Source organism: Microcaecilia unicolor, chromosome 1 (genome assembly GCF_901765095.1).
Source record: "Microcaecilia unicolor chromosome 1, aMicUni1.1, whole genome shotgun sequence".
NCBI lineage: Eukaryota > Metazoa > Chordata > Amphibia > Gymnophiona > Siphonopidae > Microcaecilia > Microcaecilia unicolor.
In genome coordinates, this window is record NC_044031.1 from 269,138,179 (window position 1) to 269,162,385 (window position 24,207).

Genomic DNA, 24,207 nt, shown 5'->3' on the forward strand with positions numbered 1-24,207 from the left:
TCTAATCCTTTGATGTAATATACATTCAACCACAATGTTAGCACCAGCAGTCAATAAGCACTGGCCTGCTGGGAATAAAAGCAAAACGGACTAATTGTAATTTGCCTGGCAATTAAGGATCAATGTGCATTTGCAAAGGAAGGTTCATAATAAAACTGGCTACTGTGCCAGGCACAAAAAGCTTTATTTATACTATATGACTTTCATGCATAGTAAAATTCAAACTGTACATACAATCTGACCCTTTAAAAACGTGATTACTGTTTATTCCGGTTTTGTTTTGTGTTTCCTCTTTGTAATTCAGGGTTGCCCTGTGCTTTCATTTAGCAAATTGTGTACAGCTTTTACATCTATATCCAGTTCATTAATAACACTTGTTCAGCCCTTTTTTTGTACATTCCATTCAATTGCAGCCTAGGGAAGGTATAAATGTTACAATTATTTTTCTACATGTTACAATTATTTTTAAAGAACCACAGTACGGATATTATATAGAACTTTTGATTACGTATCAGTAATCACAGAATCTGTCTCTTATGTCATGGTAACAATTAACATATTAGCGATTATTCGGCTCCTCTTTCAAATTCCAAAAATTTTATCTAGCAACATGTTGAAAGTTAAGGGTTCTCTTTTTATCCTACACAAAGCAATATTTTATTATTTTTTAGCAATGATATTGCTGCTTTAGTGTTACTGCAAATCAATAACCTGTATTCAGTACACAGTATTTGGTTCAGTAGATGGTATTTCTTTGTAACTGGAGCCACAAAAGAGTAGAGGATGACACAATGACAAATCCACCAGGGAGATGCAACGCAGAATACTTTATTGGAACAGTGCATCGCCTTTGATGTTTCACGGTTTACGTAGATTTTTTGGAACCATACCCTCACAAGTAGTGAGAACACATGTATTATTACCCTCAGGCAAATCCTTTCACTCTCTGTTGTCTCAGGTTCAGACCTAAGGCTACGTTTACTAGCTTTCTAATGCAAGCACCGTTATCCATGGGACCTTTTTACTGCATTAACTCAGGTCAGTAAATCTAGCTTTTAGATTATAAGCCCTCTGGGGACAGGGAAATGCTTGCCATGCGTGAATATAATTTACCTTGAGCTACTAATGAAAAGATGCAAACTAAATCTTCCTTCCTGCCTCCAATAAAAAAATGTAGATAATTATTGCATTTACATTTGAGCTTCCTGAAGATTAGAGTAAATACATTAGCATAAACCAACCTAGGGGTTTCTAATACTTTTTTAAAGCCATGATTTAATGATATCAAGTGATTATCAACATTGCATATATATGTAATAACAAAGATATGAAAATTCTACACTATTTCATGGCCATGTAGAACAAGGAAGAGTTTGGGAGATATGAATCCTAAGACAAACACTTGTTTGAAAATGCTCACATGCACCTAACATGATATGTTAGCAGATGTGGAGCTCAAGTTTACATAGGACATAGACACTGTTCTCTTTAAGCTGGGTGGGAGTCCTCCAACTGCATTGCTACCAGTGGGGGGCAGTGCTCAATATTGTGTCTTCCGTCATTAGGGACAGGCAGGTTCCCTGGAGTCCTACAGAGCTTTCTTGACTCTCACTATTGAAAAGATGATAGTGAAACAGTGCCATCTACTGGCAGGACTTTAGGTAAAAGACTCCTGCTCAGCTTAGAGGGAACAGTGGACATAGATATCAGAATTGAGAGGTTCATGTTGAGATATGATCAGTTCTTTTGGTAGTTCAGAAAAGGATCCGCTGATGCCACCTACTGGAGTTGCCATCAAAGCCAAATAGTAAATATTCTAGAGGAGCAAATCATCATATAAGTGAAGCTGGTGATTTATATCTTCAAGACAAAAGGACCCCTGATGAGGACATTGATGTTGAGCTCAAAGTGGAGGTTCTAACCAGAGGAGCTTCTTTTTTAAGCCAGCAGTCTCTCCAGCTCACATGTGTGTACTGGCAAATGTAGCTCAGTAACAGTGCTCTACTACATACAACGTAGGGCTGTCAGAGTACCAAATGTGAAATAAAGTCCTAAGCAAAATTATATAATGATATCCTCAGAGGCAGTCTCATGGTGCAAATTCTATCAAAAGTTCTTGGATCATTTGGGTGGTAATACTCCATGTAAAGATCTGACTGCCACTTATGCAGGAAAAAGCTCCAGATCCTAATGGCTAGAAGGACACTCAGTTACATCTAGCAGGTTAAATCCTGTTGTCCAAGAATTCATATTTGCAGTGGATTATTGAAACATGGTCCAAAGCTCTTCCCTAAAAATATAGGGACTCATAGCCACAGCCTTGTAAGGAATGTTTTCATGGGGTTCTGTCATTCATATGAATATCAGTTTTCATGTCATACTGTGGTTCACAAGAACTTGGTCCATGAAATGAGTTAAGATGAGTTATCACTATAATCTAATTTTCATGGAAAAAGCAAAACTTCAGAAAATGTATCTGAAGCTTATGAATTTAAAAATTAAAGGAATTAAGAAAGCTGAACTACTATCCCCCAGATTCTATATATGGCACTCAAAATTGGGCGCCAATATTTGGGCACTGGCCCAACTAAATAACAACCTACACTCAAATCACATAGAGTGCAACCTAAAAGGGGTGTGGCAATGGGAGATACATGGGTAGGTCAGGGGCATTCCTAAAATTTGTGTGCAGTGTTATAGAATACCGAGGATGTGCACCTAAATTGGGAACCAAGAATTACACCTGGTTTTAGCAGGCATAAGTTCTGGTGCCAAAATTTGGGTGCCAAAATCTGAACTCAACGCTATTCTATAATGGGCGCTCATCTTTGGATGCCCATTACAGAACAGCATTGAGTGCCGATTTTTGAGCACCATTTATAGAATTTCTTCCTATATGTCTACTTCAGAAAGGTCATATTCTAGGCATAGAGTACAAGATAGGAACCCAGAGAGCCAGGGGTTCAGCATCATGCTGTTAAAGTGAGTGTGGGAATGTGATATAACCTGGCACATATATGATAATAGTAAATTAATAGATTCAATGCAGGCCAACATTCTAATGTACAATAAAAGCACACTTTGCATGCACAATCTTATTAACTATACTTTTAATAGGTGTTAATTAGCTTGCGAGAATTTTAATGCAAAGATGTATTGTGAAGCAATCAAATGCAAAACTGCAAAACAGCTCATTACCTCTTAATGCGTAGAAAAATGCAGTTTAAAATGGGCAGAAGTGAACTCAGACCTGTTAACGCTAAACACTTGACTGTACCTCAAGCAAATGGAGTTAATTTCTGGCCTTAATGTCCACATTAATGTGCCAATGTTAATAAATTAATGTAAAACTCATTTATACGTCACTAGCATAGGTTGCTAATGCTAGCTAATTAACCCACATTGATGGTCGATATTAGCATGTCTTAGGATATCAGCCTCTGTTTGGGAGGGGGGATATTAAAGGCATTTCCATTGGTAAAAAGTGTTTTATACACACTGATATTTTTTATAAAAATGCCTTGACTACAGGGTTGAGGGTAGTGAAGATATTGAGGGAAGTTCTGGTGGCTCTGCTGACTGTTTTCAATGCTTCTTTAGAGTCAGGAGTGGTCCCAGAGGACTAGAGAAGGGCACATGTGTCCTTCTCCACAAAAGTGGAAGTAAGAAGGAGGTTAAGAGCTACAGTTTGGTTAGTCTGACCTCTGTGGTGAGTAAATTAATTGTAATGTTTCTAAAGCATAGGGTAATGCACTAAAAGCAGGTCTTGCTAGAAAAATTAGATCAATTTCATTGACTGGGTAACAAAAAAGTTGGATCGAGGAAGTGTGTTAGATGTTGTATACAACATAGGTTTTAGCAAATCCTTTCACATTATTCTGCATAGGTGACTTATCAACTGAATGTCCTGACTAGGTTACAAACTGGTTGAGAGGAAGGCGACAAAGAGTAATAGTTTATGGAGTTCATTCCGAAGAAGGGGATGTTACCAGTGGTGTGCTGCAAGGATCGGTTCTTGTGCCGGTTCTTTTTAACATTTTGGCGAGTGATATTATAGAAAGGCAGTCTGGTAAGGTTTATCTCTTTGTGGATGATACCAATGATAATTTTATGCTGATTTTTCATTTCCTTTTAGATTTGCTGTATATTTATGTTTTGTTTTTATTGTATTATATATTTTAGTCTCGAGTTTGTTTTAACTTTTATGAGTATAGATTATAACCTGCTTAGATGTCTTGGATAGGTGGGATATAAATTTGACAAATAAATAAACAAATAGTCATCTGCAATATGGTAGACACACTTGATGATGTAGATAACGGGAAGAGGGGGTCTAGTGAAGTTTTAAGAATTGTCTAGAATTTGGCAGCTAAGATTTAATGCTAAAAAAATGCAGGATCATGATCTGGGTTGAAAAACCCAAGGAAGCAGTAAAGTACAAGGAGTGAAGTACTTCTGTGCATGAAAGAATAGAACTTGGGGGTAATCATATCTGATGGTGATGGAATTGGAGATGGGATTTGATATATTGACATTCTTTGGTTCCATCAAAGTGGTTTACATATTATATACAGGTACTTATTTTTTACCTGTGGCACTGGAGGGTTAAGTGACTTGCCCAGAGTTACAAGGATCTTCAGGTACCCAACAGGTAGAAAAGGCAATGGCAAAAGCCAGAAGGATGCTTGGATGCACTGGGGATGAATAGCCAGCAGGAAAAATTAAGTCTTTGGTGAGACCCCCGTTTAAAGTACTGGGTACAATTTTGGAGACCTCACCTTCAAAAAAAGATATATAAACAGGATGGAGTTGGCCCATAGGTCAGCTACTGAAATGTGGTCAGTGGTCTTCATCATAAAGTGTATCTCAATATGTAAACTTTGGATGAAAGACAGAAAGGAGAGATATGATAGAGACAACTTAATACATAAATGCACAAGACGCAAACCTCTTTTAATTGAAAGGGAGCTCTGGAATGAGGAAGCATAGGATGAAGGGAAAAGGGAGTAATCTAAGGAAATACTTCTTTATGGAAAGGGTAGTGGATGCATGGAACTGCGTCTGAACTATGCGATACCTTCCCACACACTGACCCACATGTCATCATCTAGACCTGGTCACCTTCAGTGATAATGGAAACATGAATCTGACTATTAGACTTCAGATGTTTCTTGGGAAGAATTACTATGGTCTGATCACTATAGATGCTCTTTTACAATTATCTGGAAACACTTCAAGAAAATTTCCAACCTACAACAACAACACTTTACATCTACAGGGAGGATAGAACCTAATAACCTCTGGGATGCCATATTGCTAAAACTACCTGAAGATGGAACATTTGATTTCGAAATCAACTGGCCTAAAGTCGGCCTCCAGATTCTGGATGATACAGCCCCTCTCTGCTCCAAAACTCTCCGCTTCAAAACTAAGTCAATATGGAAGAGTGATAAATGGTTCAACCTAGATTTACTGAATCTAAAATGAGAATGCAGAAAACTAGAACGCAAATGGATTAAAGACAAATCCAATCTATCTAGGACCAATTGGCGAGAAGCTGTCCATATCTACAAAAATGCTACAGTTTTAGCTAGAAAAAAAGATTATTCGGAACTGATTCAAAAAGGGGGATGTAATACAAAACAACTGTTCTCAATCGTCAACTTACTTACTACACCTCCGAACTCTGAAGACATTACGGAAGAGGGACTTCTCTTGGCAAACCAACTAGCCACATATTTTTACAGAGATTAGGAAAGCTAGCAAATTGGGCAATGCTATAATAATGGGTGATTTCAATTACCCTGATATTGACTGGATAAATGTTACATCAGGGAGTGTCAAGGAGGTAAAATTTCTAGATGTAATAAACGACTGCTTCTTGGAGCCAATGGTCTAGGACAGGGGTAGGCAACTCCGGTCCTCGAGAGCCGCAGGCAGGTCACGTTTTCAGGATATCCTTGGTTCATTAATCTCATCCCATGGCTTTTCCTACCATCTCTATGCTGATGACTCCCAAATCTACCTTTCTACCCCTGATATCTCACCTTACATCCAAACCAAAGTTTCAGCGTGCTTGTCTGACATTGCTGCCTGGATGTCTCAACGCCACCTGAAATTAAATATGACCAAAACCGAGCTTCTCATTTCCCCCCCCAAACCCACCTCCCCGCTCCCCCCGTTTTCTATTTCTGTTGATGGCTCTCTCATTCTCCCTGTCTCCTCAGCTCGAAACCTTGGGGTCATCTTTGACTCTTCTCTCTCCTTCTCTGCTCATATCCAGCAGACCGCCAAGGCCTGTCGTTTCTTTCTTTACAACATCCGTAAAATCCACCCCTTTCTTTCCGAGCACTCTACCAAAACCCTCATCCACACCCTTGTCACCTCTCGTTTAGACTACTGCAATCTGCTTCTTGCTGGCCTCCCACTTAGTCACCTCTCCCCTCTCCAGTCGGTTCAAAACTCTGCTGCCCGTCTCATCTTCCGCCAGGGTCGCTTTACTCATACTACCCCTCTCCTCAAGACCCTTCACTGGCTCCCTATCCGTTTTCGCATCCTGTTCAAACTTCTTCTACTAACCTATAAATGTATTCACTCTGCTGCTCCCCAGTATCTCTCCACACTCGTCCTTCCCTACACCCCTTCCCGTGCACTCCGCTCCATGGATAAATCCTTCTTATCTGTTCCCGTCTCCACTACTGCCAACTCCAGACTTCGCGCCTTCTGTCTCGCTGCACCCTACGCCTGGAATAAACTTCCTGAGCTCCTACGTCTTGCCCCATCCTTGGCCACCTTTAAATCTAGACTGAAACCCCACCTCTTTAACATTGCTTTTGACTCATAACCACTCGCCTCCACCTACCCTCCTCTCTTCCTTCCCGTTCACATTAATTGATTTGATTTGCTTACTTTATTTATTTTTGTCTATTAGATTGTAAGCTCTTTGAGCAGGGACTGTCTTTCTTCTATGTTTGTGCAGCGCTGCGTATGCCTTGTAGCGCTATAGAAATGCTAAATAGTAGTAGTAGTAATATGCAGGAGATAGATTTGCAAGCACTGCCTCCATGGTATGCAAATCTATCCCATGCATATTCATTGTGGATATCCTGAAAACTTGACCTGCCTGCGGCTCTCAAGGACCGGAGTTGCCTACCCCTGGTCTAGGAAACAACGAGAGGGGGGGCCATTTTGTATCTGGTCCTTGGTGGCCTACAGGGCATAGTGTGAGAGGTGACGGTGTTTGGTCCCCTGGGAAACAGTGATCATAACATGATCAAGTTTGAGCTACTATCTGGGATGTACCCGCAAAAGAAATCTACTGTAGCTGCATTTAATTGTCGAATAGGTGACTATAATAAAATGAGAAAAATGGTTAAAATAAACTAAAAGGTTAGGACACTAAATCAGGCACGGATGTTATTCAAACATACCATCTTGGAAGCCCAGTCCAGATGCATTCCACGTATTTGCAAAGGTGGAAAGAAGTGAAAATGTCAGCCTGAATGGTTAAAAGGTGAAGTAAAAGAGGCCATTACTGCCAAAAGATTGTCCTTCAAAGAATGGAAAAAGGACCCAAACGAAGAAAATAAGAAGCAACGTAAGCACTGGCAAGTCAGATGCAAAGCATTAATAAAGAAGGCTAAAAGAATATGAAGAAAAACTTGCCACAGAGACTAAAACTCACAGTAACAACTTTTTCAGGTACATCAGAAGCAGAAAGCCTGTGAGGGGATCCGTGGGACCGTTAGATCATGAAGGAGAAAAACGGGTACTCACGAAGGACAAGGCCTTAGCGGAGAAACTGAATGAATTCTTTGCTTCTCTGTTCACGGAATAAGATGCAAGAGATCTGCCTGTACTGGAAATGGTTTTCAAGGGTGATGATGTGGAGGAATTGAAAGAAATCTTGGTGAACCTGGAAGATGTACTGAGCCAAATTTACAAATTAAAGAGTAGTAAATCACTTGGACAAAATGGCTCTTGCGGTAATTTCATTTTTGGTGTGCGTCCAATACGCGAGTAAGTCATTACCGCCCGATTATCGCGTGAGTCTTTACCGCTAGGTCAATGGCTGGTGGTAAGGTCTCAGACCCAAAATGGACATGCAGCAATTTTCATTTTGTCGCTTGTCCATTTTTGACACGCCCAAAACCCACACCTACACTACCACAAGCCATTTTTCAGCGTGCCTTTGTAAAGGACCCCTCAAAGAACTCAAGCATGAAATTGCTGATTTGTTGTTAGTAATAATTAACCTTTGGTTAAAATTGTCCATAGTACCTGAAAATTGGAAGGTGGCCAATGTGACGCCGATTTTTAAAAAGGGCTCTAGAGGTGATCCGGGAAATTATAGACTGGTAAGCCTGTCGCAGGTGCTGGGCAAAATAGTGGAAACCATGATAAAGAATAAAATTATAGAGCACATAGACAAACATAGTTTAATGGGACAGAGTCAGCATGGGTTCAGCCGAGGGAAGTCTTGCCTCACCAATTTACTTCATTTCTTTGAAGGCATAAATTAACATGTGGATAAAGGTGAGCCAGTTGTTTTAGTGTATCTAGATTTTCAGAAAGTTTTTGATAAAGTTTTTCATGAGAGACTCCTGAGAAAATTAAAGAGTCATGGGATAGGAGGCAAGGTTCTGGTGTGGATTAGGAATTGGTTATTGGACAGAAAACAGAGGGTAGGGTTAAATGGTCATTTCTCTCAATGGAGGAAAGTGAACAGTGGAGCACCACTGGGATCTGTACTGGGACCATTACTATTTAATATATTTATAAATGATATGGAAATTGGAATGATGATGTCACGGAACCCAGGATGGTGAGCCCTTGGGCTGCAGCCAGGCTGCAGCAGACAAGTCCTCTGGGGAGGCGCAGAGCAGAGGTGAACCAGGCACTGATTATACACAAGATACTAGACATGGCAAATAGACAAGCAACAAGCACCACCAGAAAAGGGAGATAGACCACTCAGGTGGGCCTCATGGCCGAACCGGAACCCACTCGTACAGAGTCCAAGCATGCAGGCCTCACGGCCGAACTGGAACCGAATCATACCAGAGGGAAGGGAAGAGAAACAGAACGGAATCTCTTGAGCAAAAACTACTCAAGCAGTGCACACATACTGCACTAAACAGAGCCACAAACAAGGGGCCAAAAGACCCTACACACAGGCACAAAGAAACTGAAGGGGAAAGGACAACCCCACTTAGACTCATAAGTAAAAGATAAAACCACACAGGAAGGCAGCACAGGACTGGGCTTAGAACCCTAGCTATAAATGAATAGTCCTAACCAAGTCAAACAGACATCACACAGAGAGGTAGCTCAGGGCTGAGCTAGTAGTCACAGCAAACAAAAGAACCATCCACTCAAACAGAATCAAATAGAGAGGATGCACAGGACTGTGCTAGTAGACATAACTAAACAGAAGACGCAATCCACTCAAACACAACCAGAAACCTCACAGAGAGAACTCAAATAGAAAGAACACAGGAAAAACTCAAGATAAGGCCACATAAAGGAACACTCATGGGTATGCCATACAGAACTCAAGGATAAGGGAAGCCACTCATAGGAATACAGAAGGCTGGCCACGCAGCACTCAAGGGTAAAGGGGAGCCAACTATAGGAATACACTCTAGGCTGTACTATACAGCACTCATGGAAAAGGGAAGCCACTGAAAGGAATACACAAGGCTGGCCACGCAACACTCAAGGGTAAAGGGGAGCCAACTATAATAATACACTCTAGGCTGTACCATACAGCACTCATGGAAAAGGGAAGCCACTCATAGGAATACTCTAGGCTGTACCATACAGCACTCAAGGGAAAAGGGAATCCACTCATAGGAATACACAAGGCTGGCCATATAGGACTCAAAGGTAAAGGGAAGCCACTCATAGGAATATTCTAGGCTGTGCAACAAGAACTCAAGAGAAAAGGGAAGCCAACTATAGGAAAACACTCTAGGCTGTACCATACAGCACTCAGGGAAAAGGGAAGCCACTCATAGGAATACACTAGGCTATGCCACACAGCACACAAGGGTAAAAGGAAGCCGCTTATAGGAATACACAAGGCTGGCCACACAGGACTCAAAAATAAAGGGAAACCTCTCATAATAATGCACAAGGCTGGTCACACAACACACAAGGGTAAAGGGAAGCCGCTTATAGGAATGCACAAGGCTGTGCCACAGAGTCAAATAACAGACACTAGAGACAAAGGTAAAAGTAAGCAAACAGAGAAAGCTACCTTTACATACACAAATCAGATAAGGAGCAATGCTTACAAGAGTCAGGAGACAGACACAGCAGACAAAGAGTTAAAGCAGGCTGAAGGGAAGGGCTGCTTCTAAAACACATCAGAAAGAAGCAGGGATTACACTGCAGTCAAAGGTTTAAAGCAAACAAAGGGATAAACAAACTATGTTCTTACCAGAACTCAGCCAGGAAGGGAAAGGAAAGGCAGGCACAGACAGAGTACACCCAGCTGCATGGGAGCAAGGTAATCAAAGAAAGCAGCTAGAATGTGGAAGCAAAGTAATCAAGGAAAGCAGCAGGGCTGGCAACAAATGACTCTCTGAACAGTGAAAGGTAACAAGGGAAACCACACAAGGAAACAGAACAGGCATATGCTGGAGAGCCTAGATAACAAGGAAGGAATCTATTCAGGTTGAAACCAGACACAGAAAAACAAAACAGGGCTTTGCTTGGAAGTAAAATTAACAGGCTAGTAATTCATACAGGTTTAAAGCAGAACAACACACACAGAGAAACAAAAGAGGGCTTTGCTTGAGAGCAAACCTAACAGGAAAGTAATCCATACAAACCAAAACCACTCACACAGGGCTCAGGGCTGAGCCACAGCTTAACAAGAAGACCAGTTCCCTGAGAATCAAACAACAGTACAACAAGAAAAGGGAAAACAGACCTGTTGCAAAGGCCCCACAGGAAAGGTCCCTGGGTCCTTATAAAGGAGTAGGCTGATGATGTCATAAGTAGGAATGAAGCAGAAGCAGGGAGACCAAAGCGAGGCTTGGCTTCAGGGACACCAAAGCGAGGCTTGGCTAACAGGAAGAATAACAACAGGAAAAAAGGCAGACTGGAGAGGTCACAGAGCTAGACACAGAGAAACAGTAGGTCTGAACATAAGGGCATGGCCACAACCGTGACAGATGACTGAGGTGATCAAATTTTCAGATGACACAAAATTATTCAAGGTTGTTAAAACACGTGCGGATTGTGAAATATTGCAGGAAAACCTTAGGAATTAGAAGATTGGGTGTCCAAATGGCAGATGAAATTTAATATGGATAAATGCAAGGTGATGCACATTGGAAAGAATAATCCGAATCACATTTACCTGATGCTAGGGTCCATCTTGGGGGTCAGCGCTCAAGAAAAAGATCAGGGTGTTATTGTAGATAATATGCTCATATCCTTTTGCTCGGTATTTGGTTGCGGCCAAAAAGCAAACAGGATGCTAGGAATTATTAGGAAAGGGATGGTGACTAAGACCAAAAATACTATAATGCCTTTATATCACTCCATGGTGTGTCCGCACCTTGAGTATTGCGTTCATTTCTGGTCGCCGTATCTCAAAAATGATATAGCGGAATTAGAAAAGGTTCAAAGAAGAGCGACCAAAATGATAAAGGGGATGGACTCCTCTTGTATGAGGAAAGGCTAAAGAGGTTAGGGCTCTTCAGCTTGGAAGAGAGATGGCTGAGGGGAGATATAATTGAGGTCTACAAAATCTTGAGTGGTGTAGAACAAGTAGAAGTTAATCGATTTTTTACTCGTTCCGAAAGTACAAAAACTAGGGAATACTCGATAAAGTTACATGGAAATACTTTTAAAACAAATAGGAAGAAATATTTTTTCATTCAACAAATAGTTAAGCTCAGGAACTCTTTGCCTGAGGAAGTGGTAAAAGCAGTTAGCATATCTGGGTTTAAAAAAGGTTTGGACAAATTCCTGGAGGAAAAGTCCATAGTCTGCTATTCATCCAGACATGGGAAGCCCTGGAATTTGTAGTATGGAGTGTTGCCACAATTTGGGTTTCTGCCAGGTACTTGTGACCAGGCTTGGCCACCGTTTGGACAACAGAATGCTGAGCTAGATGGACCATTGGTCTGACCCAGTATGGCTACTCTTATGTCTCAGTTGAGGTGGTACAGATGATGACTGTATCTGACCATCTGAATTCACAAAAGCATGGGACAAGCACACAAGATCTCTAAGGGAGAGGAAGGGATATTAAATGATATGGGGTCATTTTATCAAGCTACGGGAAAAAGGCCCTTGCGATAGTGTTGGAGGCTATTTTTCCTGCGTGCCAGGGCCCTTTTTACCGCAGCAGGTAAAAAGACCCCAGACACACATGGCCATGTGGTAAGAGAACTCTTACCATGTGGCCATGCGAAGGGGAGCCCTTACCACCACCCTTTGAGGTGGCGATAAAGGTTCCCACACTAATCCGGCGGTAACCGGGCAGTGTACCATGATGCCTGGTTACTGCCGCTCAAGCCATTTCCGGGGACTTTCTTTTCCCCCTGGAAATGGCGCATGCTGAGTGCAGGACTACCACCAGCAGCTGCTTTGGGCCAGTGGTAGTCCTGGAAGAGCGAACGGTAAGCCCACATTGGGCTTACTGCTGCTTTGTAAAAGGGACCCATAGATGGGCAAATTGGATAAACCATATAGCCTTTTCCTGCCATCATTTTCAATGTTTCTAAAGTCTCCACATCTTTGTACATCTTTCACATTTTGCATTAAAGTAAGAGATCTGTTTCACAGATGTACAAAACAGATTATATGCTTTCAACCTGACATACCAATTATTGAAAGTTTCTAAAAGAAATTAAGAATAAGAAACCAAAACGTTTTGATTACATAAGTCCTCATACCCTTTGCCCTAGCAATCCCAAATTAATTATTTTCCAAAATCTGCCTTAATAAGGCCCACAGTAAGATGAACAGAGCTTGCCAATCACAAATACTCCTGGATAAAGAATCATGATGTCTCTGTTGCATAAAGGACATTTGAAGCACAGTTCTAAATATGCTGAATTAAAAGCTGCCATAAGAACTCATGGAAAAAGTTACACAAAGGCACAGATTTGGGGAATGCTATAGGAAAATGTCAATGTGTGACTGTCCCTTGGGGCAATGTCAGGTCTAAAATGGAAGCATCTTGGTACGAAACAGCTGCCTTGATCGGGCTGTCTCTCCAAAGTCAGTAGCAGGATGCTTCTTAGGCCGGTAGACATTGGCCATCTAAAAAAAAGCTACTCCCCCTCCTGGGAATCTAGTTTGATTGGCTGGGCCCAGTGGGAACTGGCCCAGGGTGGGCTTGAATATTTATACTCTGCCCCTGGGCTTGTTCTCTGCTGGTTCACTGTCTCTGCGTATTGCTCCTGACTTTTGTCTTGAGATTCTGTATTTGGCAAGGTTCTCATCTATACTTATTTTTTTGTTACATTTGTACCCCACATTTTCCCACTCATGGCAGGCTCAATGTGGCAATGAAGAGTTAAGTGACTTGCCCAGAGTCACAAGGAGCTGCCTGTGCCTGAAGTGGGAATCGAACTCAGTTCCTCAGGACCAAAGTCCACCACCCTAACCACTAGGCCACTCCTCCACTTGTGTTGCTTTGCTCCTGGTTGCTTCTGGATTACAGTGACTGTCAGCCTTGGTTCCTGAATCTTGTTCCCTTTGCCTTGATGTTGGATACTAGTCTAGAGGTACAGTGACTTCAAACTTACCTTAAACGATACTCTATTGTGTCCTGTATCTGTCTTTTGCAAGCCTAAGGAACCTTTGGTGGTGAGCCAGTCACCCTGGCCAGGGGATCCATCACAGAGTTAATACTACTACTAATCATTTCTATAGCACTACTAGATATATGCAGTGCTGTACACATTTTATGTAGATACTTTCTCTGTCCCTAGAGGGTTCACAGTCTAAGTTTTTATACCTGGGGCAATGGAGGGGTAAGTGACATGCCCAAGGTCACAAGGAACTGCAGTGAGAATTGAACCCATGTTGCTAGGATTAAGGCCTGTTGCACTAACCATTAGGCTACTCCTCCTCCTCCAGGAGTAGCCTAGTGGTTAAGGAAAGTGCTGAGGATGGTCACTGTGAGGCCTAAGATTACTTTAAATGAAATACAGAGATCTTTTGGGGAAAATGTTGACTGTTCAGAGATTTCAAGATTACTCCACAAACATGGCCTGTATGGGAGGGCAGCAGCCACGGCAAGCAGGGAACCACTGCTGAAGAAAAGCCATATAATATGCCACAAAGTGTATGCATGGGCAGGGGACACTGCACATATGTGAGAGAAAGTTTTTGTGATCTGAAGAGACCAAAATGGATCTCAATCCTAAGTGGTATGTGTGGTGTAAAACAAACATAGCACTTCACCCTGCTAGCACCATCCCTACAGTAAAGCGTTTATGTTGTGGAGATGTTTTACAGCGGTAGGGATAGGGAGGTTGTGAAGACTGAAGGAAAGATGGATGGTGCAAAATGTAAGCACATCCTGGATGAAAATCTGTTCAATTTGCCATGGACCTGGGAATGGGGAGAAGATTCGCCTTTTGTGCAGGAGAATGATCCTAAGCAAAAAGCAAAAGCAACTCTGGATGGCTCAGCAAAAAGAAAATGAATATATTTGAGTGTCCCAGTTCTCAATTCAACAGAAAATCTGTGGCAAGACGTGAAGATTGCACTCCACAAATGATCCCAGCTTAAACATTCTGCTAAGAAAAGTAGGCAAATACTGCACTACCCCATTGTGCAAAACTGGTAGACCTTTCTTAAATGACTTTCACTATGTATTGAGTCAAGGAGTGTGAAAACTTATGCAACCAATAGTTTTTTTTTCTTAATTACTTGTATAATATTTCTAGAATTGTTTCACATTAAATATGTAGAGTGGGTTGTATAACTCAACACAACTGCTACTTTAATGTATCTGAACTGTATTGTTTTAGACAGCAGAATATGAAACATATACTAGGATGAGAAGACTTTTGAAAGCACTGTATATGCAGGTACACCGGGAGTTCCCATTCCTATCCTGAGGGAACTGTAGCCAGTTAGGTTTTCAAGATATCCACAATGAATATGCATGAGATAGCTCTGCATACCAAGGAAGAAGTGTATGCACATCAATCTCATATGAATATTCATTGTGGATATCCTAAAAACCTGACTGGCTGGGGTTTCCCCAGGACAGGTTTGGGTATCACTTATTCACATAGAGCCTATAGATGGACAAATTTACTTGAACTGAGTGATGACATTTTCAGGAATGGAGGTAGGGAGTAGTTCACATATATGTGCATACCATATAAATAATAGTAGCCTAATGGTTAGTGCTTAGTGCAGCAGGCTTTGATCCTGGCAACCTGGGTTCAATTCCCACTGCAGCTCCTTGTGACCTTGGGCAAGTTACTTAACCCTCTATTGCCGTAGGTACAAAAACTTAGATTGTGAGCCCTCTAGGGACAGAGAAAGTACCTCCATATAATGTATACAGCACTGTGTATGTCTAGTAGAGCTATAGAAATGATTAGTAGCATGGAGGAGTAGCCTAATAGTACAGCAGTTCCTTGTGACTTTGGGCAAGCCACTTAACCCTCTATTGCCCCAAGTACAACAAAGAAATTGTAAGTCCACTAGGGACAGAGAAAGTACCTGCATACAAAATGTGCAGCACTGCATACATCTAGTAGGTGCTATAGAAATGGTTAGCAGTAGTAGCAGAAATTATGTTTATATGTGATTTGTTTGAATTATTGTGTTTATTTTATAACCCACCTAGCTAATAGGCGGGCTATAAATGTTTTAAATAAATAAGAAGCCTTTTACTAAAGCTCAGCACACACTTATATGCACTGTGTACCATGTGGCCCATAGGTATAAGATTGGATACACAGCATTTAGCACGCTCTAAGCTTTAGCAAACGGGCCCTTAACTTACTAAATAGGAGGTGTAAAAGTGTGTGTTTGCTTTCTGTGGCATAATTTTCAAAGGGAAACTATGCAGATATTTTCCTTTAGAAGACTGATGTAACTTAAGTGTATATCTACCATACCAGTTAGATGGCTTTTTATAATATTGCACTCCCTGAGAACGAATGCTAAGAGCAACAGACATAAAGCTTGAAAATAAATTACTCAACATACCAGCCGGAAGAAGTTGAACATTTGATCTAATGTTGGCTTGTTCAATTGGAATATATTCTCAACTTTTCTGACCCACTGGAGTATCTGGCAATTTACGTTTCACCAGAACCTTGTCATTTGTCTGGATTTGCGGCTGTTTGCTATTGATAATATATGTACACGTTTCAGACCTGTGGAAGTGGTAATGTGTGCCACTGGCCATTTGAATGATCCTTTGAAAAGAAACAATTGACTCAGGCCATTGGGAAATGGCAGAAGACATAAATAAAAATGATTGGAAATTGCTCAGATTTATTCATGCCTATTCCCTGCAGAATGTCTCTGAAATGTCTTTGCTGTGGGGCTGGAATTACTCCATCTTGCCTCTTCATAACTGGAGATGTTCATCTTCAAAATTGTCTTTTCATATTTAGTGCAGGCAATGTATCTATATCTATTTATATATAAGAAGGGGTGTCCTGTATGCACACAACAGTTAAACCTGGGGCACTCCTAAATCCAGTAAAGGACACACTAGAAACAAATAAAAGGGGAAAGAAAAGATTGCAAATCAAGAGCATCTGCAAATCCAGAGAACCCAACTGACCCTGCCTGCTAAAAATAAAGTCTGTGATAGCCAGGGCCTCCTGTTTTTCACTGGGATGAGCCTGTGTGACTGCCTGGAGGAAAACTGCCTGCGCTGCTTTCACTCCTGTCTTAACTGTGCTTCCAAGTGTGGTCTGGAGGAACCAATTGGAAGAAATCATAATAAAGTGACTAAGCACCTTCTTAAAGTCACCTCCTTGCTTTGGCTGACACATATCAGTGTTGCATGCAGCAATAGAAAGATTGTAAAGAAATAAGCCGTCCAAATAGATGACAGCCAGCTCATTGTAACTACTATTGTATTACCTGCCTATTACTATTGTATTACCTGCCTATTTTCTATCCTTGAAATACCTTTGCTGTGAACTGCTTTGGTTTGGTCTTTGTTCAAGGAAGGTGATGTATAAAGGGAACATAACTAGCAAAGAAAACCAGAAGTTTGTGAGGTCCCACGTTGATTGCCTGATTGCCTCTCCATCATTAATCCAGGGGAATGTGAAAAGCCTGCAGCCACCTCTCCAACAATGAAAACATTTCTTCCCAATCCCAAATTTCATAGCTAGCTAAGAAATGCTGGATTATCACTTTTGTCTTGCATGCAGGACTGGTGCTTCCATTGGAATGTGGCAGCCTTCAGCATATGCATATATGCTAAGGGCCCATGCTTTCTTGTTTAGCTGCAGACCTGCATTCTGGCTGTTGTGCTCAGCCACTGCAGCAGGATATGGTGGAATGAAAAGTGGGAGATGCTGGACCATCAGATTGGGGTAACATGAGATAATGGGCTGTCAGGAGGGAGGGGAAGGAAAACAGAGAGAGAGAGAGAGGGAGACTGCTGGTCCATGGGGGAAGGGTAAACAGAAAGATGCTGGACTAGACAGAGAGGGGATGCTGGACTATTGGGGGGGGGGGGGGGGTGGAGAGCTGGCCTGCTGGGGGTGGGTGTGGAGAGGGGGAAGAGTAGAAAAGGGAAGGGGCCTAGAGGAAGAGTACAAGATTGAATGTTTGCCTTGAGCAGGGATTCTCAACCCAGTCCTTCGGGAACCCCAAACGAGTCGGGTTTTCAAGATATCCACAATGAATATGCATGAGATAAACTTGCATGCACTGCCTCCATTGTATGCAAATTTATCTCACGCATAGTCATTGTAGATATCCTGAAAATATGACTGGTTTGGAAAACCCTGGTGCCTAATTTCTCACAGATGATCATAATTAATTTAAACCCCAAATTGTTCAATTATTCTAATTTCAGTTCCATTCTAATAGTTATGATACAAGGATAACTATAAATTGTTACCTTTTTGCATCTGGCATTCGTTTCCATATTACATATTGTACTACTCAATACTCATTTACTTAATGTATACTATCCCGCATCGATGTTTATACTGTTAATTACAATCAGTTGTTAGCCACATCGAACCTGATCTATTGGGATAATGAAATAAATGAATAATTGCCTTGCATCTGACCTGCTTGTATATAGCTGTACAACCACATCACTATTATTTGCTTCCTCTCAACCACTAAACTGCTTAATTATTTTCTCCAGCACACGAAAATGACCTTCAACGAGTAACTTAACCTTCCTGTGCAGAGAGTTACATGGCAAGGTCTTAGCATATTATCCCACATTAGCTATCACAATATTACAGTAAATGTTTCTTCTTTTGCAAAACTGAACAACAGGGCTTTGATGGTTCTATGTGCTTATCATTAAAATACCATCAAAGCGACAGTTTCACACCACAATCTCAAATCACTCATTACAGCATGTTACTCTGTATGTATACAAGCACTATTCTAATCTGACCCTTGATTACGTTAGCAGTCAGAACAATTTTCAGCACGGTTCTGAACTAATCCCATTAGACTTTGCACATTTTGATGGCTGTCGCTAAGTATTATGCATTAACTATTGTAGCTGTTCCCCAAAGCCAGTCGTATTCCAGCACATTAAAGAAAGACTTGAGGACATTATCTTCTGTAGTCTGATTAGTACCTGCACATTCTGGGTTATCTTCATTAAAGTTGACTGCAAAATCATGAGATACCTAGATAAAAACACAACATGGAGAATAAACCTTAAATTCATTGTTTCTGTCCCTCCTCCCTTTTAATAGCAATCCATTCTGACAGCAAAATCATGAGAAACCTAGATAAAAACACAATATAGAGCTTAAACCTTAACTTCATTGCTTCTGCCCCATCTTCTCTCATTAGCAAGCCAGATCCTCTTCTGCTTAAGACCCAGGCAGGTATCCTGAGATGTTGTACCATTCAGTGCTGCTGTCTAGGTAAGATGTGCTGAGCACCACTGACAATACTACGTCTGACGTCCAAACACAATTTTTCCTACAATTCTCTGGACTCCACGTCATAATGCTGAACAGACAGAAATAATGTTTTCTGTGTAGGGCTGCTGCCCCAAGTGGGATGAAACCTCTCAACTTTCTCACTGTACAGAAAATTATTCCTGAATGAAATGTGACTGAGTATAATAACTACTCAGTTTAGCTTTGAGCAGGGGCAGACTGACAGTGATCTGGGCCCTCAAGGTCATTGGGTCCCCCTGGCTGCTCCCCCTCCTGCACACTACAGCCCCCTTCCACTGCCACAGTTGTTGCCTCCCTCTCACACACTACAGACCCCTGAGCCTCAGTGGGCCTTCCCCGGTCCTACCTTGAAGGTCCCTGGTGGTTTAATGACTTCTTTGGGGGCAGGATAGAACCCCACTCTTTCCGGCCTACTGCTGCTACTCTGCCTGCGGTAGAGGAACTCTCAGCAGCCATTTTTAAAACACTGCGGCACCGGGTAGAGTCGCAGCAGAAGGCAGGAAAGAGTGGGATTCTTTCCTACCCCCCAGTGGTGTACCAAGGGGGGGGGGCGGTGGCGGCGGTCCGCCCTGGGTGCACGCTGTTGGTGGGGGGTGCCGCGCCGGTCAGCGTCATTCGTTTCCATGCTCCCTCTGCCCAGAACAGGAAGTAACCTGTTCCGGGGCAGAGGGAGCATGGAAACCGGGGGGGGGGGGGGGGGGGGGTCGCGCTGCACCAGGGGGGCGCTGCACCTGGGGGGCAGGGCGCATTGGCGATCCGTCCCGGGTGTCAGCCCCTCTAGGAACGCCACTGCTACCCCCGCAGAGGCCACTAGACCACCATGGCCCTTCAAGGTGGGACCAGGAAGGGCCCACTGAGGTTCAGTGGGGGGGGGGGGACTGTAGTGTTTGGGGGTGGGGGGAAGAGCCTCTGGGCACTCGAGCACTGCCTGGTTGCCTGAAGGGTCAGTCTGCCTCTGGCTTAGAGGGACCTAATCTCAGGAGGGCACATCCCAACACAATAAAAGAAAGACAGTAAAAACTCTTACGTGTCCACAATTAGATTCTGATGCTTTGTATATAAGGAAATTGATTATTCCTCAACACAACAATAACTTTATAAGAAGTGGGGAATGGAATTCTTTCCAACACCTTTGCGTGTGTGTGCATGCGTGGGTGGATGTGTATCTGTGTGGATCGGGATAGTTGTAGGGGTTTAGATTTTGTGGGAGGGCATTTTTCACGGTGGGGAATAGTTTTGGGTGTTTGTTGTAGTTTGCAGGTTGGTGTAGCAATTTCAAAGAGGGGAGATTTGGGGAATGAGGGCAGTTTGCAGATAGTGATGCAGTTGCAGGAATAGTTTTTGGAGTTGGGGCAATTGTGGAGACAGTTGCAGGGGTAGGTGGGGGCAGTTTGTTGAGTTGGGAGAGTACAGAATAGGGAGAGATAGTCTGAATAGAGTAATTCCCTAACTGCTATTTTTCACTGTTTATGCGTGTACAAGTTTCTATGCTGCGGAAGCTGGTACTCCTTTTCCCACAGAAATACATTGGACCATTTTTTGTAGGGCTTCTTTCTCTAGAACCCCTGGTCCAATCTGACTCATTTTTAATTCAATGGAGTTGATATTCAGTTGGCGGCACTTAGCGTTTTGTTGACCCACCACTGGCATTATACCCAGAAATCCAATGCTGGCCCAGTGGCGTAGGAAGGGGGGGGGGGGCGGTGGGGTGGTCCGCCCCGGGTGCACGCACTGGGGGGGTGTCGGCTCTCTGGTTCCCTGCTCTTTCTGCCCCGGAACAGGTTACTTCCTGTTCCGGGGCAGAGAAAGCAGGGAAGCAGCAGAGCCGATGCAGCTCCCAGTGATGTGCACTGGGGGCGGATCGGCCCTCCCGCCTGCCCCCCGCTGAAAGGTAGGGTGCGTTTCGGGGGGAGTGCACTCCGGAGGGGGGGGGGGCACTGTGCCCTGCACCCGGGGGGGGGGGGGCGCAGCGGCGACCCGCCCCGGGTGTCAGGCACCCTCGCTACGGCACTGTGCTGGCCCATATCCAGGCTTCAGCATTGGGTTTGAAGAGCTGGCTAATGTATAGATGGTCATGGTTGAGTGCAATATTCTCAAAAAACGAACCAGCGTACTAATTTGTAGAGAGATATGTGGGAGGATTGACCTCAGAAAACAAAATATTTGTAAGTGAAGGAGAGGTGCGATATTCAGCATTTAACCAGTTATGTGGCATCACATAATCATAGGACTGATTTTTATGCGCTCCTATTTATGCGATGACCTTGGCTGGTTAAATGTTGAATGTCTGTACTTAACCAGCCAAGTGCTGACTCCACTCCCGAAACACTCCCCAAATAGCCGGTTCTGAGATACGTGCTAACTGGACATTTTTAGTGTCGCTGAACAAGCGATTTAACCGGGCTGGAGCAGTTAAATTGCTTTGAATATCAACCCAAATGTGTCTTTTCACTAGATTTTCCCCCACACCAGCTTACATCTCATCCATTAAAGTTTTGGAGAGTTATTTTGACCTCAGACAGACAGACAGACAAACAAACAAACAAATAAAGAGATATTTCTCATCCCTTTTTGTATAACTATTTACATTTATATCCTCATTAAAATATTTAATATTTATTTATTTATTTGTTACATTTGTACCCCACATTTTCTCACCTATTTGCAGGCTCAATGTGGCTTACATAGTACCATATAGGTGTTCGCCAGTCGGTTGATAACAAATACAAGGTTATATTGTGGTCGAGTGAGGTAGGTGTGTGTCAGGCACCATGAGGGTCGAAGGGAATGAAGATTGTATATTGTCCAGTACGATCATTGGTTATGCTGTGTTGCTGGGTGTGGGGATTTACGTTGGATCGGTGGGGTAAGCCTTTTTGAAGGTTGGTTTTTAGATGGTCATAGATTATTTTCACAGCTTTTGGGAGTCCGTGCCATAGTTGTGCGCTTATGTAGGAGAAGCTGGATGCGTAATATTGCACATGGAGGACAGGAAGTCCCAAAACAATTACAAGAAGGTGATTACTGAGACCTGCTGGGGAATCCTATGTTCTTAATCATGAACATGCCACTGAGTCACTCCTGTAGTGCTGCACTGTGACGATTAGCTACAGGAAATTTTGCAGGAGTCAGCTGATTACCTACTTTATATTCTGGAGGTATCCTGGCTCCAAATCCGAAGGCTGGAAACATTTTGTCACTGAAATGAAAATGGAAAAAGTAAGTGGTTATTTTCTACTTGTTGAACTCATCAAGCCATACGCCCATATTGCAGCAGCATGTTAACAATCTGAATAACTGTTTTGCCTCATCTTTTAGTAAAAATAAACCAGTCAGTCAGCGGTGTGTTAATAATCTGAATAACTGTTTTGCCTCATCTTTTAGTAAAAATAAACCAGTCAATGTTCAGTCATTGTTTTAAATACTGACTGCCAAAGGCAGAATTAGCCCCAGATATTCAATGCTGGGCCAGGTGCATGTGCTGGCCGCCGGAACTTATGCAGGTCCTGGCTGATAGTCAGCTGGGCTCCCTCCAATTCCCACTGCTTTCCCTACAATCCCCTTATATCCCATCCCCGATGACAGAAAGCTCCAGATCCCACTAGTACCATGAGGCTGCCACTAGAGGTCCCAGCGGCCATTTCATGAAAGGAGCAGCAACAGGCAGGAGCGGGTGGGGCAGCATTTCTGCTCCTAGGATCCCCCTAGACCACCAGGGATATACAAGGTAGGCCTGAGGGGCCTATGATGGCGGGGATGGGGGCATTATCTGGATCTTTCTGTCATCAGGAGCGGGAAGGAAGGGGATCTGGATTGTGGGGGAGTAAGGGGGCACCACAAAGCCAGATGCCACTACCCAGATGTTAACCATTCATACTGGTGTACAGTTAGCTTGGTGGCTAGTTAGGACAGCCATTTTGCTGTCTTAACTTTAGCTGCTTACTTAGGGGTCCTTTTACTAAGGTGTGCTGAAAAATGGCTTGTGGTAGTGTAGGCCCGGGTTTTGGACGCGTGCCGATCCATTTTTCAGCGCGCCCGTAAAAAAGGCCATTTTAATTTTTTGCCGAAAATGGACGTGTGGCAAAATCAAAATTGCCGCATGTCCATTTTGGGTCTGCAACCTCACCGACAGCCATTGACCTAGTGTTAAAGTCATACGCGGTAACTGGGTGGTAATGACCTAGGTGCATCAAATGCCACTTGGTGCGCGCAGCTGATACGTCCAAAAATAAAAATTATTTTTCAGCCGCGCATTTCGGACACATGTCAAAAATGAAATTAACGCAATAGCCATGCGGTAACTGGGTGGTAACTCCATTTTGACACACGCTAGGTGTGCGTAGATGCTTACGCGGCTTAGTAAAAGGGCTCCTTAACTAGTTAGCAGTCTACCAGCTCTGCCCAGACTCCATCCAAGCTCTATGCTAGCACTAAGCAGACAGTGCAGGGGTGATTTGAGCTGACATTCAGCAGCACTGACTGGTTAAGTTCAGGAGGCTGTCCTGCCTGGTTAAATTTCTTTACAGATCGGGCCAAAACTGTCTAATCAAGCATGAAAACGCATGCACATTTCTTAAAATACACATGTCATTTTTTTTAGCTAAGCGGCACAGAAAATCTTTTAGTAAACATAAACATTATTTAGGGTGCTGTGAAAGTCTGGTAATAGCTTGTAATGTAAGTAGCGCTCCTTTGCTGTATAACACATTTTGCTTTAATAAGCACTAAGAAGAAGTACATCTGAGATAAAGGTTATTAACTGGTTGTACAGTGTCTTTTATTACGTTTTGAGGAGATTTGAATCCTTTTACTTCAACCACTGATTCTTAATCACAACATACAGTTTTATGCTGCTTCAGTGCTGATTCTTATTTTGCTGACTGCTTCACCAATACCACCCCATATTTTCTGGAACCTGCTGCACACTTTATCCCAAATTCTGTAAAAGTCACTAAAAACTGCCACGGGGATGATCAAAAGTAAACGCCGGCACTAGAGGCTGTTAGTGCCATACTAGCGCCGGCGTTTGCTACCGCCCAATCATCAGAGTCCCCGAGCGTGTGAAACAACGCTCTGA

General features: G+C 42.8%; 1 protein-coding gene across 1 annotated transcript in view; it reads right to left on the minus strand.

Moving 5' to 3' along the window:
* The window catches only part of CPNE4 (copine 4), a 932,436-nt gene that overhangs the window by 40,231 nt on the left and 867,998 nt on the right, over window positions 1-24,207 (minus strand). Inside the window, exons 13-14 of the mRNA XM_030206477.1 lie at window positions 22,275-22,329; window positions 18,797-18,848 (exon numbers count right to left, since the gene is read on the minus strand). Coding sequence (XP_030062337.1) covers window positions 18,797-18,848; window positions 22,275-22,329 — 107 coding nt within the window. The remainder of the gene's footprint in view (window positions 1-18,796; window positions 18,849-22,274; window positions 22,330-24,207) is intronic.